The 14593-nt window shown below is 44.6% G+C and overlaps 1 protein-coding gene across 1 annotated transcript; it reads right to left on the reverse strand.

The window, feature by feature from the left end:
* Window positions 1-205: 205 nt before the first annotated feature.
* On the reverse strand, window positions 206-14170 carry DLL4 (delta like canonical Notch ligand 4). The gene is made up of 11 exons (XM_067557969.1): window positions 14000-14170; window positions 13602-13865; window positions 12950-13007; window positions 11208-11477; window positions 9458-9518; window positions 9243-9373; window positions 7559-7728; window positions 6234-6453; window positions 4928-5636; window positions 3980-4088; window positions 206-2499 (listed from the first exon to the last, which is right to left on the reverse strand). Exons 1-11 carry the CDS (start codon window positions 14051-14053, stop codon window positions 2494-2496), a joined length of 2052 nt encoding a protein of 683 aa, XP_067414070.1. The 5' UTR covers window positions 14054-14170; the 3' UTR covers window positions 206-2493.
* Window positions 14171-14593: the final 423 nt, after the last annotated feature.

Genomic DNA, 14593 nt, shown 5'->3' on the forward strand with positions numbered 1-14593 from the left:
GGAGATCGGTGGTGTTGGGAGAAGAGGACATGAAACCCTTGTTTGTTCTGCAGAGGGACAAACCTAACCCACTCCCAATTGAATGAGCAGGAATAAATTCTGCAAATCCAAACTTGTGGAAGCTGTGCAAGAATAACCTGCACCGGGCAACATTTGGCCTTACTCAAGGAGTCGTTGAAAGGAATGTGTGAGTAACCTATCGTGATTAATTCTTACCCCATAAGTGCACTACAAACCAAGGAATTAATTTTGCTACTTTATACATGTATTAAATCCATATACAAAGAATTCATAAGAAGTTTGTATGGGTATGAAAAAGTTTAGAGTAAATGTACAATAGCAACTTTTCTGTCAGCTCAGTTCCATACTACAACCTCTCTGATGTCAGTTAATAGTCAAAGTGGGATAACAACAAGTCTGCGTAAGATGTACATTTGGGGCAGACATGGAGAGCTGACAGTCAGACTTGCTTCTGGGACAAAGAGTTATGCTGTGTATCATAGGATCATGAAACCTCAGTGGCAAAAAGACAAACCACATAAACTTCATAGTAGCATGAAGGTATTTTCATTGTTTGAAAAAAAAAATAAAATTCAAACTTTATCACATTAAAAACATTACATGAGAAGTAATAAACATATTTACACTTCTGGTTTGATTATAAATATACATTATATACAAAATAATGTTATAAAACGTAGAAAGTTCAGTGCTTCTGATTTTTTTTTTTAAATTACTGAGATACTAGACTTCAAAATAAACTACAAACAGACAAACTAAAATCCATATTATTGATTTCTGAAGGTCCTCTTCAAAATGATCCGTGTGGTCAGAGCAGAAGGTCAGTAGTGGACATTATGACAGGACCTTGCCTGCACAGTTCAAGGCAGCAGATGGTCTAGTCCAATACTAGGATTTACAAGTTCAGGAACATTGGTGTCCTATGGATAGCATAGTCCCAGATTTCCTTGAATGAGATCTTGCTTCCTCCCTCCTCATTCCGCCCCACCTTGCAGTTTCATCTTATCACCACAGTATGTCACAGCACTTTCCACTTGGCTGTCAAATATTATTGCTGTAAATGTATATATAAGAAGATAGTCTGTGTGCACTGAACCTACCAGTTCAGAACTGCGCTTCTGGATTCAAGGAGTAGCTTCCCCATTTCCCTGCTGCTGTGGGTGGGAGTGAATCAAACAGGACAAGCCTAGAGCCTTCAAATTCTGCTCTGAGTCTGTCCTTGAAGACAGCCTCTCAGTGGCTGCTCTGCTGTTGAGCATTTGGAACAGGAGTGAAGGAGTCTGTGTGTGTGTGGTTTCTACAACAGGGAAGTAAAGGATAGGGAAATAAATCCCTCCCCCTCTGAAAAGTAACAGCTAGGACTTTGAGATTATTTGCAGCTGAAGGTGACACCTGAGTCAGAAACATAACACACAATCCCAAGTCCCTGCCACAAAAAAAAAAAGTGTGAGAAGAAAAATGTCACTTCTGTTCACAATGATTGGTAGTGCAAAGGGCATGAAAACAGCTGAGACAGCTAAGCTTGTGTAGGTTCTAGTAGTTCTGATTGATTTTAAACGCATTTATAAGGCTTTCAGTTAGGGCTGGTATTATGTCTCCCAGACTGAGGGGAAAGAGGCAACGAACATTCATTACACTGTCTCCTTTTCAACAGTTTAAAGGTGGGAGGGTCCTCTATCATTTCAGAGATGGGACTGTGTCCCAAATTATTGATCAGGTCAAAAGTTCTCCAAAGCAACACCAAAAGAGAGAAATATATATTCAGAATCCCTCTTCCCTTCCTCCTCTAGCCCCTCAAATTGCCTGAAATAGATGCAGCTGGAGAAAAGAAGATGTAAATAAATGAGCAGCAGGAAGTGTCAACCACACCCCTGCCCAATACTGGTCAGGTACTGCAAAAGAAGGCAATCAAGTCTCTCTTTAGGCTCCCTAGATTCTTTGACATGCTTTAGGCACTTTTAAACCTAGGGGGGGAAAATGGAGATATCATTTATTCTGTATCCAATATCTGCATAGCAATGTATCTTTTTCTTCATGCATGTTTCCCACAGCAACATCTGCACATATAAGTGATAGTCAAGTGCCTTCTGCTCCAACTGCAATCTCCCAGAATTAGAGTTTGGAAAGCCACAGGTCTGTCCATGAGGAACTGGCCTCAATATCATTAAAAAAGTTAGTCACAAAACAACATTTTTCATCCTTCTCTCCTCTGCCCCCTCCCTCTTCTATAGCCAGTTATATTCCTTGTATCAATGTCAAACAAGGACACTAAAAACAAAAAGGTGTATTGCATCTTTCGGTAAATTCACAGTCTGTCCAGTTCACCCAGTTCCATCCTCCTCCTGAGAGCAGCAAGTTGCATATAATTAAAAAAAAAAGTCCAATCCAGTTCTGAATTGTAAACAATGCAACAGAAATGTCCATCTCCTGGCATCACCACATCTGAGGTGCATACAGACTGACCCTTCAGTCTTATACCTGTCAGGAAATAAAATAATAATTAAAAAAGGCAACATGTGTAGGGTATTGCAGATTTAAAATAAAACAAGCAAATCATAAACAAAGTACATCCAAATCAAACTAACTTAAGCCAAAGGTTTCTGCAGCTTAGCACTCAGGGGTGAGGCTGCCCCACAGGTCAAAGAAGCACTAGCTAACAGCTCCACCCTATTTCAAGTTGCCTTATTTCCTACAGATGAATTATCTGGTTTGAATTCAAGATAATTTAGGTAAAAATTTTCATATCTGGGTGCCTAAAAGTTAGGCTTCCAAACCAAAATTTGCCTGACTTTAAACACCAATTATGGATTTGGGAGCTTAACTTTTAGACAGCCAGGTTTGAAAACATTGGGGGAGTTTTTTAAAGACACATAGCAGTTAGATGCATAATTCCTATTATCAGTGGGAGTTAGGCCCTTTGAAAATTCCCACTATTTTCATCTTGCTGTTTGAGCAGGAATCTCAGGGGAGCTAAAATTCCATTTTAGTGAGTGTTAATGCCACAGCAGATTCCTCCTCCTGATGGTCCTCTGGAACTACAGTACCAACGTTGGGTACATAGACAGAAAAGTTGTAATAAAGAGAGCCACCTCAGTTCAAGGTCTTTCTTCAGATAGAGTCACAAGTTGGCATTAAATTGACCTTCTCAATGGGCCTTTTTCTAAATGGTCATTAGTCCTTCAGTAAATATTCAGTTCCTTAACAGCTTTTGTTTAAATTCTCAACACTACCGCATGCTGAACTCTTCCTGTGAAGATCTGTTTCTGTATTGGCCCCTGGCCTTTCCAGTAACATGTCAAAATCTACACACACAGCAAATAACAGGATCCTGTGTGGCAGGAGGGTTAAGTTCCCTTCCCTGACTTACTGTACTCTTCCTGTGTGCATATTCAACCATATTACATCTATTGATGGAACGCCATGGCTATATCTGTGTTCCCATAGAACAGATACCACCCATGGATTATTATTTTATGCCCTTTTGCTGATGTGGTGACTCTAACTTTATGTCTTTGTCCTAGGATCTATCACTTTTTCCCTTTGAAAACCACATATATAAGAAAATAATCTTGTGTGCCACTGCTCCACTACCTCCACTCATTAAACTTTTATGATCTGATTTTCAGTATTGTTGGGCACCCTCAGCTCTCATTGACTTCACTTCTGAGCTCAGCACCTCTGAAAAAAATAAATTAGCACATTCCTTCCCATATTTCCCCCACTGCCTTTTCTGTTTGTTCTGGTGCTCCTGTTGGCCACCAGAAAGTGTTCCATGTACCACTGATGGTCTACCAATCACAGCCTTTGATCACATAGTATAGATGAATACCGAAGGGTGCTTGAAATCCCTATAATACAATTGCCACCCTGTCAGACTTCAGTTCTGAAGGATGACTTGCCATCTCATTCTGTGAAACAATGATTGCCCAGATGGGGTCTTATGAAACTGTGTACTTACCTCTGTAGCTATGACGCACTCATTCCGCTCCTCTGTTATCACAAAGACAGACTGGTACATAGAATCTCTTGGAGAGCATATTGCTGATATTCTACATTCTGGCTTTTCACTAAGGGAGGCAGAGAGAGACAAAAGAAAAATCTAAGGACTCTGAGGAAAATAAAATCCCTTATATAGGTCTTCTAGAAATATCCACAGGAGAAATAAGAGAGGTCAGTGATGAATGAGATGGGCAAGATGGGTGAGAAGATGAGGTAATAGCCCGAATGAAGTAATAACCTGTGTTCCAGGTGTTCTCTACAAGTAGGAGGTTAAACTTGAAAAAAGAAAAAGTGAGGATTCAGTACTGTTTTGCTACACTTCCACCATGCCCGGTCTAATAATTTACTACTCAGCTCCATCTCCTATCCCTTTTCATTTCCTGCCATGTCAGCATTACAATACACCATTTAATCACAAGTGAAATCCAAGTGAGGGATTTTTACTACATATAACAAAAGACTGAAGAGCCAGTGGAAACCCTTTTTTTTTTACCCTCTTCAGCTGGAATGTGGCTATTCTTATTCCAGTCGCCACTTCCACAAAAAAGGACATTCTTGGGGAGGTGTTCTATCTTTGCTTTCTTATTAAGATTTGAAATAATTATTTTTAATGTCAGGACAGATCTCTGTTCTTGTCTCTCCACTATCTAGTGGGGAAGGAAAGACACTACATATTTTCACAAGTGGACTGACTGTCAGTCCCTTCCATTGCCCATACTGGCATCATCCTGGGCAGAAACAGAGTCTTAATTGACAGGCAGAGTTAAAGATACCCACGCACAGTGAAACTCGTGCACTAATCTGATTTTTTCCCCCTATTTCTGCTCCCTGAATGAAAAGAAGCCTTTTTTCTCATATGCACCTTGGACAGCAGTGGCTTAAATGCAGGGGAAAACTGCACGCTTACCTGTATAATCGGAGGGGAGGCTTCTCTCCTAAACACTTTTCACTTTTATAATATTTATCTTCCTGTGTCATTCTGCTTGTCAGATCCTTTACCAAGTTATAGTCCAATGTATGGTTCTTAGGTTTGTAGTTTGATTTTTCCAGCCCACAGTCCACCTCTAGGTCTTTATTTTTATTGGTGTTTTTGAGCTGGGAAGCTGAAATAAGATTGTCCTTCTGGAAATCAGACAGATTGTTCATTGTCTCCAAGTCCTGCTCTGGGTGCCTCCGCATCTGTCTGATGACTATAGCTATCATGCAGAATAATATGAGCAAAGCCACTAGTCCCACACCCATGGATATAGCTATCCAGGGAACGGGCTTAGGAGGATATGGAACGGGCACTGTATAAACTGGGAACTCACAACGGCTGCCCATGAAGCCATAAGGACAGTTGCAAACAAAGTTAGCATTATAAAGTCCACCGTAGCACGTGGCCCCATTCTGGCATGGCCCAGAGGCACATTCATCTCTGGTTTTGATGTCACAGTTTCTGCCAGTGTAGCTGGGCAAGCAGGTGCAGGTATAGTCATTGATCAGGTCATGACAAGAGCCCCCATTGGAACATGGGTTCCTGGCACACTCGTTGATGTTTATCTCACACTTCTGACCGGAGAAGCCAGCACGGCAGCGACACACACGGAGCTGACCCAAATCAAAGCAATGACCACCTGGGGAAAAAAATACAATGAAGTGTTTAGTCAGCAATGCACTTCATCCTGAACACTAAATCACTTTCTTGGTAAACAACTCTGCAACAGGCAGGAAATAGTTTTAGATAAATACAACATGCATTTTTTGAAAGCTCTACACGTTGCCTAATCAAGCCATTGTGATTTATAATCATGTCCCTTTAACATAATGTATGCCGTGTTGTCGTAGCCATATTGGTCCCAGGATATTAGAGAGATGAGGTGGGTGAGGTAATGTCTTGTCTCACTCACCAACAGAAGTTGGTGCACACTAGATATTACCTCACTCACCTTGTCCCTTCCATATATAGTTAGTTTAATTTAGTCTGCAAACTTCTCCCCTTTCCTCCTTTTCTTGATAAATCTCCTGCAACCCAATGCTCTGGTAATTTATGTACAACATGACAATGTTGGCCTCTTCTGAGGGCTCAGGGTAGGAAGTGAAGTCTGGCATATAATGGGAGAGGATAGCGCAGAGGAAGAACTAGAGATCAAATTAAAGACTTTTGTCACTTTAACACTGAAAGTGTGATGGATCCAAAGAGATACACAGGATCTCCTGAGGGGAAGACTTACCATTTGCACATGGGTTGCTTGTGCATCTGTCCACTTTCTTTTCACAGTTTGATCCTGTAAAGCCGAGAGGGCAATGGCAAGCGTAGCTGATCCCTTGGTCCTTTTCCAAGCATGTGCCACCATTAAAGCAAGGAGAGTCAACACATGTCAAGACACTGTGCTCGCAGTGAGCACCATAGTATCCAGGGGGGCATAGGCAATGGTAACCATTCTCCATATCCTGCAAAGTTAAAAACTTAACATTGAACCTTTGCTATTTGCAAATGCCTATCCATTCAAAGGCAGTTACTTTCATGTATCCCTGTTGATCAACAGCAAACTTTCTTCCATCCCTCCTCTTCTGTGCGATATGAATTTATTGTTCCCTGCAACCAGTGAGGCATTCAGATGAAAAAAATGAAGACAGGACTCAGAGGGATTAAGTCACTAGACAGCCACATTCAGAGTAGAGGTAATCACTCAGTCAAGCAAAACAGGTGCAGTTGTGGGGACCCAAACAGCCAGATAAACAAAGACACTACTAACTTTACCACTGTTTGTTAAATAGGATCCCCAAGGCCCTGTTAGGCCTGCACCGTATGTTTCTGATGATAACAGTAGCAAGTGGCCCATTCATCCTCTGCATGGCAGCTCATTTCTGATGAGGACCGATTTTGCTGCTCTATGAAGAGACCCACCTGTAAACCATAATGAAACCTCTGCTTTTTCTGAGTGTGATCCTTGTGAGCCCTTGGGGATGAACAAAGAGGCCTAATGCCACTAGCTTCAGGTAGAATATACAGTTCACATTTGATATCCATGATCTACTGATCTTTATCAACAGGTAGAATTAATCACTGAATGGTTCTGCAAGTATATTGAAACACTAGACTGTAGAATGCTCTAAAATGCATAAGCTTGTTGCACAGAAATTTTAATAGATCAGCTTCATATTGTATGATATTGTACTCCTCTAGGATATTGCAGGTTTATTCCTTTATTCACTACTAAAATGGTTTTAGTGCATTTCTGTATGCATTTTGGTTCAAAGAAGTTTATTTTTGAGATCTATTCTCTTACTGGGCCTGAGTCTTGCATGGATCTCATAAGGGCCTCCCCAGCAACCTAAGAGTCAGTTGACTAGTTTTGATCTAGGCAATACGCCTCTTCCTGTAATACACTTCCTCCCCCGATACTTCCAGGAAAGAGTTCAGTAGGATACCTGAGAGCTTTCGTAATGGACCTGTCAGCTATCAGATTCCCATTATGTTGTTACAAAGCCATTTTTGAAAAGGTATACTTGTGCTTGTTTCACAGATTGACTTCCATTTAAAATGAGCTCTTACCGTGCAACTACCACCATTCCTACAGGGGTTGCTGTCACACTCGCTGATTTCATGTTCACAGTCAACACCAGTGAAACCAGGTTTGCATGAACATGTGTAACTGCCCTGGCCAGTGTTCAGACAAGTAGCTCCATTTTTGCATGGTTTGTGGTGGGTGCAGTAGTTCAGATCTGCAAAGACAAATGTTGAAGAGAGAGACTTTGACAACCTAATAGAACCCACTCATTTGTCAAAATATGACAGCACAAAAAGTGAAAACAGACATTTTAGACAGCAAAAAACAGAGTTTCAACTAAGAGGTTTTTCTTGTTGTCAACAGAATGAATCCAGATAACTTAACTTTTCATATCACCAATAAATCTCTTTGTTATATCTCCAGTGCCCATCACAATATATCCACGCTCTGAAATGTGGAAGACCAAGCAAACTATATAAGTGCCTTAGTATACTATACTCTCCCCTCTGTGTGTGTATAAACCCATTAGCCTTAATGGGATTTAGATGTGCACTTACCAAGTTGAAAAGTATACATCCTATGAAAGACACCACAAGCCTTGACAAACTTAACAGTAAGCTTTGCCTTAAAAAGGTATCCTTTGAGACATACTGCAGAATGGGCTAAAAAGAGGAATCTTTAAATTAAAACTATCTAAGAAAGAGTTTGTTGTTTATTGACCATATTTCTGTTGTTGAGAGTAACACTGATATAAATTACCTAAACGTATAGCAGGTTTTGGGTTTTTTTAAATTGAGAGATGGGGTTAAACACATAGGTCCATAGAACACAAGTAGGAAATCTTTGTAACTGGTATATATACCACAGAGTAATTAGGATGCAGGTGGTTAATAGTTAACTGTGTACAAAAATTCTGCTTTTCCTGCTTATTCGCATTTATGAATCATAACCATTTCCAGAGCTATTTACATTGTTTCACAACAGTAGTTTATGATCTCAGTTTCAACAATATAACTATGGCCTTAAGGACACTGGCAGCTGGCTACAGTTCAGAGATTTAATGGATGAGCAAGTAGAAGTGGTCTGGTATCTCTAAGCTTTTCAGTCTTTCTGTATTATTTCTCTCACACATTCCAGACTCATCACGAGTTTACTTCCTCATGTATAGAAATAAAGAAGGCTCAAGTGGTGGTGTTCACTTCTGTTGAAAACTATTTAGCAAACTGCTTTATTTCTACTAATAAGTAGCTGAACTTGCAGCTCTTAGTTTGAATATGCAAAAAGACTGCATATTCAGCATTTCAACCAGTTTTTAAAGAAAAAAGGCACAACTACCAATAAAGATAATTTGTTTTAATCTATACTATTAATAAGTATAAGAGTTAGTATTTGAGAGACTTTGAACAAATTGTTGCCTATTAACATTTCACTGGAAGAAATCTATTTCAGAGGCTATGGATTAGGGCTTGTCTACATGAACAATTAGCTCGAGGCAAGATGGGGTGTGAATCTACCCTGCACTAGCCTGCTGTGGAGTAACTGTCCACATCCACCCTGCTGAGGTGCATTAATAGTTGGTTAGAGTGCTCTGCTCTAATCCTTTGAAAAGGTTAGTCTGCAGCAGGCTAAAGGGGGGTAGATTCACACTCAAGCTTACAGTGAACTAAATGTTTGTGTAGATAAGCCCTTACATTTTTTAGCCCAGTACCAAGAAACATACAGACTAACCTTGGTCACAGAAGAGGCCACCCCAGCCTTCATCACATATGCACTGCCACTGTGTTTTACAAGTTCCATGGCGGCAGCCTATGTGAGGAATGCACTCATCACAATAGCGGCCTTGCCAGCCAGGGCGACAGCTGAAAAAAATTAAATTACAGTGTTAATTACAATAAAAGGTTAAAGTTGCTGTCGAGTTCAGATTGAGATTGTCATCTACTCACATGCACTCTCCTGGCTTGTTGCAGTATCCATTTTGCTCAGTACACCCAGACAGACAGATAGCTGTAAAAAACAACAGAAAGGTATAAATAAATACATTTGGCAGTATGGCTTACACTTTTAAAAAAGTAAAACTATTGCTTTTTTAAAAGTACCTTGAAACCTACACTTTAAAACTTTCATTTAAAATTTCAGATCACAGGGATCTTTGGAGCAGGAGGAAGTGAGCCAGAGAAAACCAGTATTTGATGTGAACAGAGGTGTCCTTTATTCTTTCTGTTTACACAACAAACATAGGCATCTCTAAGCTTGAGAAGAAACAAGAGGAGGTAGCTGTGTCTAAAAGTCTCACTATTACACTACCACTGGTGCATCTCCTCTGGGGGCAGCAATGGTGAAATAATTAGCATACGCAAACTGCTGTCATCTTAACTCAGCATACAGATGACACAGAGGTTAAAAGGCTGGTAACCTGTCTACCTTAGTTCTTATCATTTCTGCCACCCGTGGAATTGCACCAGAAGTAGCAAGAAGCCGGAAATTTTAGGGGGGGGGAAAAGGCCAATGTAGGCAAGGCCTCAAACAGCATAAGGCAGTTTTCATTTCGGTGGTGTGATCCTAGGGGTCATTGTGAATGTGGGGCTCTGTGTAGCTCTACCATGAAACTATGTAAAGAGTGGGTTGGAGACAGATGTGACCTGTTAGGCCTTGTGTCTGCTAGGAAAAAAGGTTTGTTCTCACCAACTGTTAGTGCTAAGGCTAGATGTGAAATCCTGGTGAAGACAAGGCAACATCAGGAAGAGAAACCCTCCTCTTTATCTGGCCCTGTGGAAGCTTGTCTTCACTGGGCTCTATGACTCAGTTATGGGGGACTAGCGGAGGTTTGACAGGATCACCCCTTTTCCCCAGTGAACACTCCCTAGGGACATTAGCTTGGCCAGCTGGCCACTGGTAAGAGGTGCTAACATGGAGCAGGAGCTACTTGTGCACCCCAGCCAATTTCCCTAGGGCATGGAGCTGGGGCAGCAAAGCCCTCAGCATTGGGGGGACCGGCTCCTTTCCGTTTGTGGGGCTGGGCAGACCCTGGGGAGGAGCTAGTGGCTGCTCTGGGAAGTGGGGGGAAAGGAGGCTGCTGCAGGGACAAGCAGGGGTTAGGGAAAGGCAAGGGACTAGGTGCTGGAACTAGGGATGCTCATGCAGCCCCGGGCTTGAAGTGGTTTCCATAATACACAGGAAAAACAACCAGAGCGAATCCTGTAGCACTTTAAAGACCAACAAATTTCTTCAGGCCTAAGCTTTCCTGGGCTGCAACCCACTTCACCAGCTGCATGACACACAGGCTTTACGGTTGGGTTTAATGGCCATGCCTGGGCGCGAGGGGCTCCTGGGCCCCGGCCCCAGCACATTCCAGCCCCAGCGGAGCACGCACCCCGCCGACTTCTGCTGGCGACACGCGTTCGTTCGCTCGCTGGCGCGAGCCCAGCCCAGCCCAGCCCGACCTCGGCTGCTCCCTGCAGCCTGCCCGGCGGCGCGCGCAGCTAACCGCTTTCCCGGCCCCAGGCGCTGGCACGCGCCGCTTTCAGCTTTACCACCTACGGGCAGCCAGGCGACGGCGGCGGCCCGCGCCCAGCCCAGCCCAGCCCCGCCCCTCAGGTGGGGCCGATAGATTCCGGGGGGAGGGGCAGGGAGGGAGCGCTGTGGAAGGGCCGGGGGGAGGGGCGTCTCGGCCCGCGCGGGCGGCGTGTTGCTTACGGTCGGTGCAGTAATCGCCGGTCCAGCCCGGCAGGCAGGCCAGGCTGCCGTCCGGCTCGCACACGTAGTGGCCGAAGGAGTCGTCGCGGCGCTTGCAGAGCCGGGAGCAGCTGTCCCCGTAGTAGTGCTCGCTGCAGATCACCCGGTAGGAGAAGCGCAGCTGGGTCTGCGAGCTGCTCTGCACGTCCTGGGACCAGTCCTCGCCCACCGCCAGCGGCCGCTGGATCGCCACCTGACTGATCAGCCAGTCCTCGGCTGGGGCCCGGGAGCCTGCGGGGCACACACACAGCTCAGGCTCGGTGCTGCTGCGGGCTGGGCTCCAGCCAGGTACAGCCCCAGCCAGGTACAGCCCCAGTGCACAGCCACATCCCGACCACTGCCCTCCCCCCACATTGCACCCCCAACAGGCGCCAACCGCAGCCGGTGCCCCCCACATTGCACCCCCAACCGCAGCCGGTGCCCCCCACATTGCACCCCCCAACCGGTGCCAACCGCAGCCAGTGCCCCCCACATTGCACCCCCAACAGGTGCCAACCGCAGCCGGTGCCCCCCACATTGCACCCCCAACCGGTGCCAACCGCAGCCGGTGCCCCCCACATTGCACCCCCAACCGCAGGCGGTGCCCCCCACATTGCACCCCCAACCGGTGCCAACCGCAGCCGGTGCCCCCCACATTGCACCCCCAACCGCAGCCGGTGCCCCCCACATTGCACCCCCAACAGGCGCCAACCGCAGCCGGTGCCCCCCCTCACATTGCGCCCCTAACCTGTGCCACCCCACAGCACATCTCATAGTGCCATCCCAGTGATGTACACTCAATCTATGTTAGATACCACTCTGCCATCTCCCCAACCAGTGCCACCCACAAACTGCTCAACCCAACTAATGACAACCTCTAGGCTACATATCAAAATTGTAAAGATTTCTAAAAACTAAACAATGCACAATACTTTATGGATGCAATAACCCCGATCCTGTTCCCAGTGATAGCATTAATATTTTCCATTTAAATGAAATAAGGCCCAGGGTCGGGCCCGGAAATAGTGCATGATTCATATAATCAAGTAAACATTTACTGTATTGTCTACGTTAAAAAAAAAAAAAGAAGCATGTTGTATTCTGCCATTTGTTTGCACATGACAGGGGGAAAAAAACCCACATGTGCTAATTGCAAAGCACACCAGTGTGGCTGGAATTCAGGAACAGCACTGCAGCTATTGTCTCCAGTATCAATGATTATTAACCATGAACCTAAGAGGGTTTGCAGAAAGCTTTTCAAAGTGAGAACTGTTGTGCTGCTGAAATATCCTTTTCCTCTATGTCAGAAAAACATCCCAAAGCCATTATTCCTTTTCCAAAGGGCGGAATTTGAAAAAGGTGTAAAATACAGGAAAAGGCAGTCATGACTTTTGGCAGCCTTGTAGTTTTCTCACCAAAGAACTCCTTTCTTTCCCACGCCAAAAATAAACCGGAGGAAACGCAATTGTGTTGGAGATTAGGTAGGGGACAAAATCAAAGCAAACCTGATGGATATCATTTAGGGAATAGCTCCCGATTGTAGGATAAAGCTAGCACCGAGATTATAGGATAAACATCGGAATTCAATAAGGTCAATTTAGTTTACTTTAAAACTTTTCCAGTGACGTTGACAGGTTAACTATTTCGGATTAGTTTACACACAAGCCCTGAATTTTAGGAAACTGTCGCCCCCTCGTGATTGCTAAGTGCAGTGTCATATTCACCTTCTGGAAGGTAATTTGCAGGAGCGTGCCAGGCTTCAATGATCAGTGAGAAAGTTCCCTGCGAATGGAAACAAAACAGAAATGAGAGGAAGATACAGAATTGAAGACAAACGAGATCTCGAGGGAAATGGATCAGAAAAGGGTTTGGTCTGTCACAGAGACTTCGTTGGAACTGAAACAATTGGGTGAAACAAGGAAACCTCTGGTGCTGCCAGGTCGTAGATGCACATTTTAATTAATCTAATTGCAGATAGCATTACTTTGTCCGAGTCAATGAACCGGAGCTTCCTAAGGGCTGTTTCCATCTCTTGGGAAAACGTTTCTCTTGTCTTTCATGGAGCAAAAGGGCAGTTTGTTTCTGTGTTGACGATTCTCCTCCAACCCCCACTAGTTTTGGTGAATGCACGTTTTCCCAGCCTTCGTACATTTCTATCTTTCTTCGATTAAGCAATACTGATATCTGAATGCTTTGGGGCTGGATGCATTATTCCATCTCTTTCTTCTTTAAAAGGAAGTTATGGAAATAAATCCAATGACGAAAGTAGTCTGTTTACACTATAGATTAACAGCGCACTCTGGTTAGCCTATCCCCCCCCACACCGCCCGCCGCCGTCCCCCTACAATTTAAATCAGGGTTAAGGTGGGATCTCACCGGCCACGTGAAGTTAAAGGGTAACTTAATGGGGCTGCCAAATCTCTCTGTTTCTTTGATGCTGAAGGAGTTTACTCCCAGGACTGGGGTGACGATGCTGCCGAAAGTGCAGGAACCCGGAGACACCACGGCCTGAAAATGCTTCAGACAAACGCGAAAGAAGGTCCTACAGTGGGGCGAGCAGGGTTTTCCGCTAGCCAGGGCCGCCTGGTTGTTCGCAAACTCGTGCAGCTCCAGTTGGAAGACGCCAGAGCCGGATACCCTCTGCACAAAGAGGAGACAATACAAAAGAGCCACATCAGAACTTACCCGGGTTTTGCCCTACAACTTGCCGCCGTCAGCCGGTCACACTTAGGACCACTCATTCAGCGAGCCCCCTTGTTTCAGCGAGTGATTACCTGCTGCAAAATCATGGCCAGAAACGTCAAGCCCCAGATGCGCAAAGCTGCCATCCTTCTGTGATTCGAGCCTCTCGCACCCTTAGTGGGACCGGGGTTAATTTGCCGCTGGTATTCCTCAAGTGGTCCAAGAAAGTGCTTCTTCCTTGAGACAAAAAGTCGTCGCAGCACTTCACCTGGAACCCCCTGTCCTTCCAAAGACTCCCCACGCACCGGCAGAAAATGGAAGGTATAATCCAGGTGTTTAAAGCAGCCCCCTCTGGGAATTAATCCTGCAGCCAACGACCACACTCGGATTGCTTTCGTCGCGTTTATAAACTCCAGAGCCGAGTGGATTTGGTGAGAGACGCACGGGGGAGTGTTTAGTGTTGAACTGCTCCTCCTTAACCGGAGCCCACAGCGCTCAGTAAATGGAAAACTTGCTTCCCTTCGAGCTGTTTATATAGTTGCCTCTTGTCCTCGCAAGCTCATTATCTAAACTGTCAGTCAGACTCCCGGGCGATCCCTCCCCCTTTTTCATCTTTCCTTTCTGGAAAAAAAGAAGCAAATGTTGTGGAGAGTCCTCAGCGCCCGAGTTAATACCCGGCTGTGCCG

The sequence above is a fragment of the Emydura macquarii genome, unplaced genomic scaffold, assembly GCF_026122565.2.
Source record: "Emydura macquarii macquarii isolate MOO-44397 ecotype Brisbane River unplaced genomic scaffold, CSIRO-AGI_Emac_v2 contig_1876, whole genome shotgun sequence".
Taxonomy (NCBI): Eukaryota; Metazoa; Chordata; order Testudines; family Chelidae; genus Emydura; species Emydura macquarii.

Bases quoted from the DNA above. Each gene is read 5' to 3' on its own strand.
- DLL4 (XM_067557969.1), bottom strand. From the start codon at position 14,053: ATGGCAGCTTTGCGCATCTGGGGCTTGACGTTTCTGGCCATGATTTTG. The intron at 9,519-11,207 runs GTAAGCAACACG...TGTTTTTTACAG, and splicing joins CGGCGATTACTGCACCGACC to CTATCTGTCTGTCTGGGTGT. The intron at 4,089-4,927 runs GTAAGCGTGCAG...TGCCTCCCTTAG, and splicing joins CCTCCCCTCCGATTATACAG to TGAAAAGCCAGAATGTAGAA.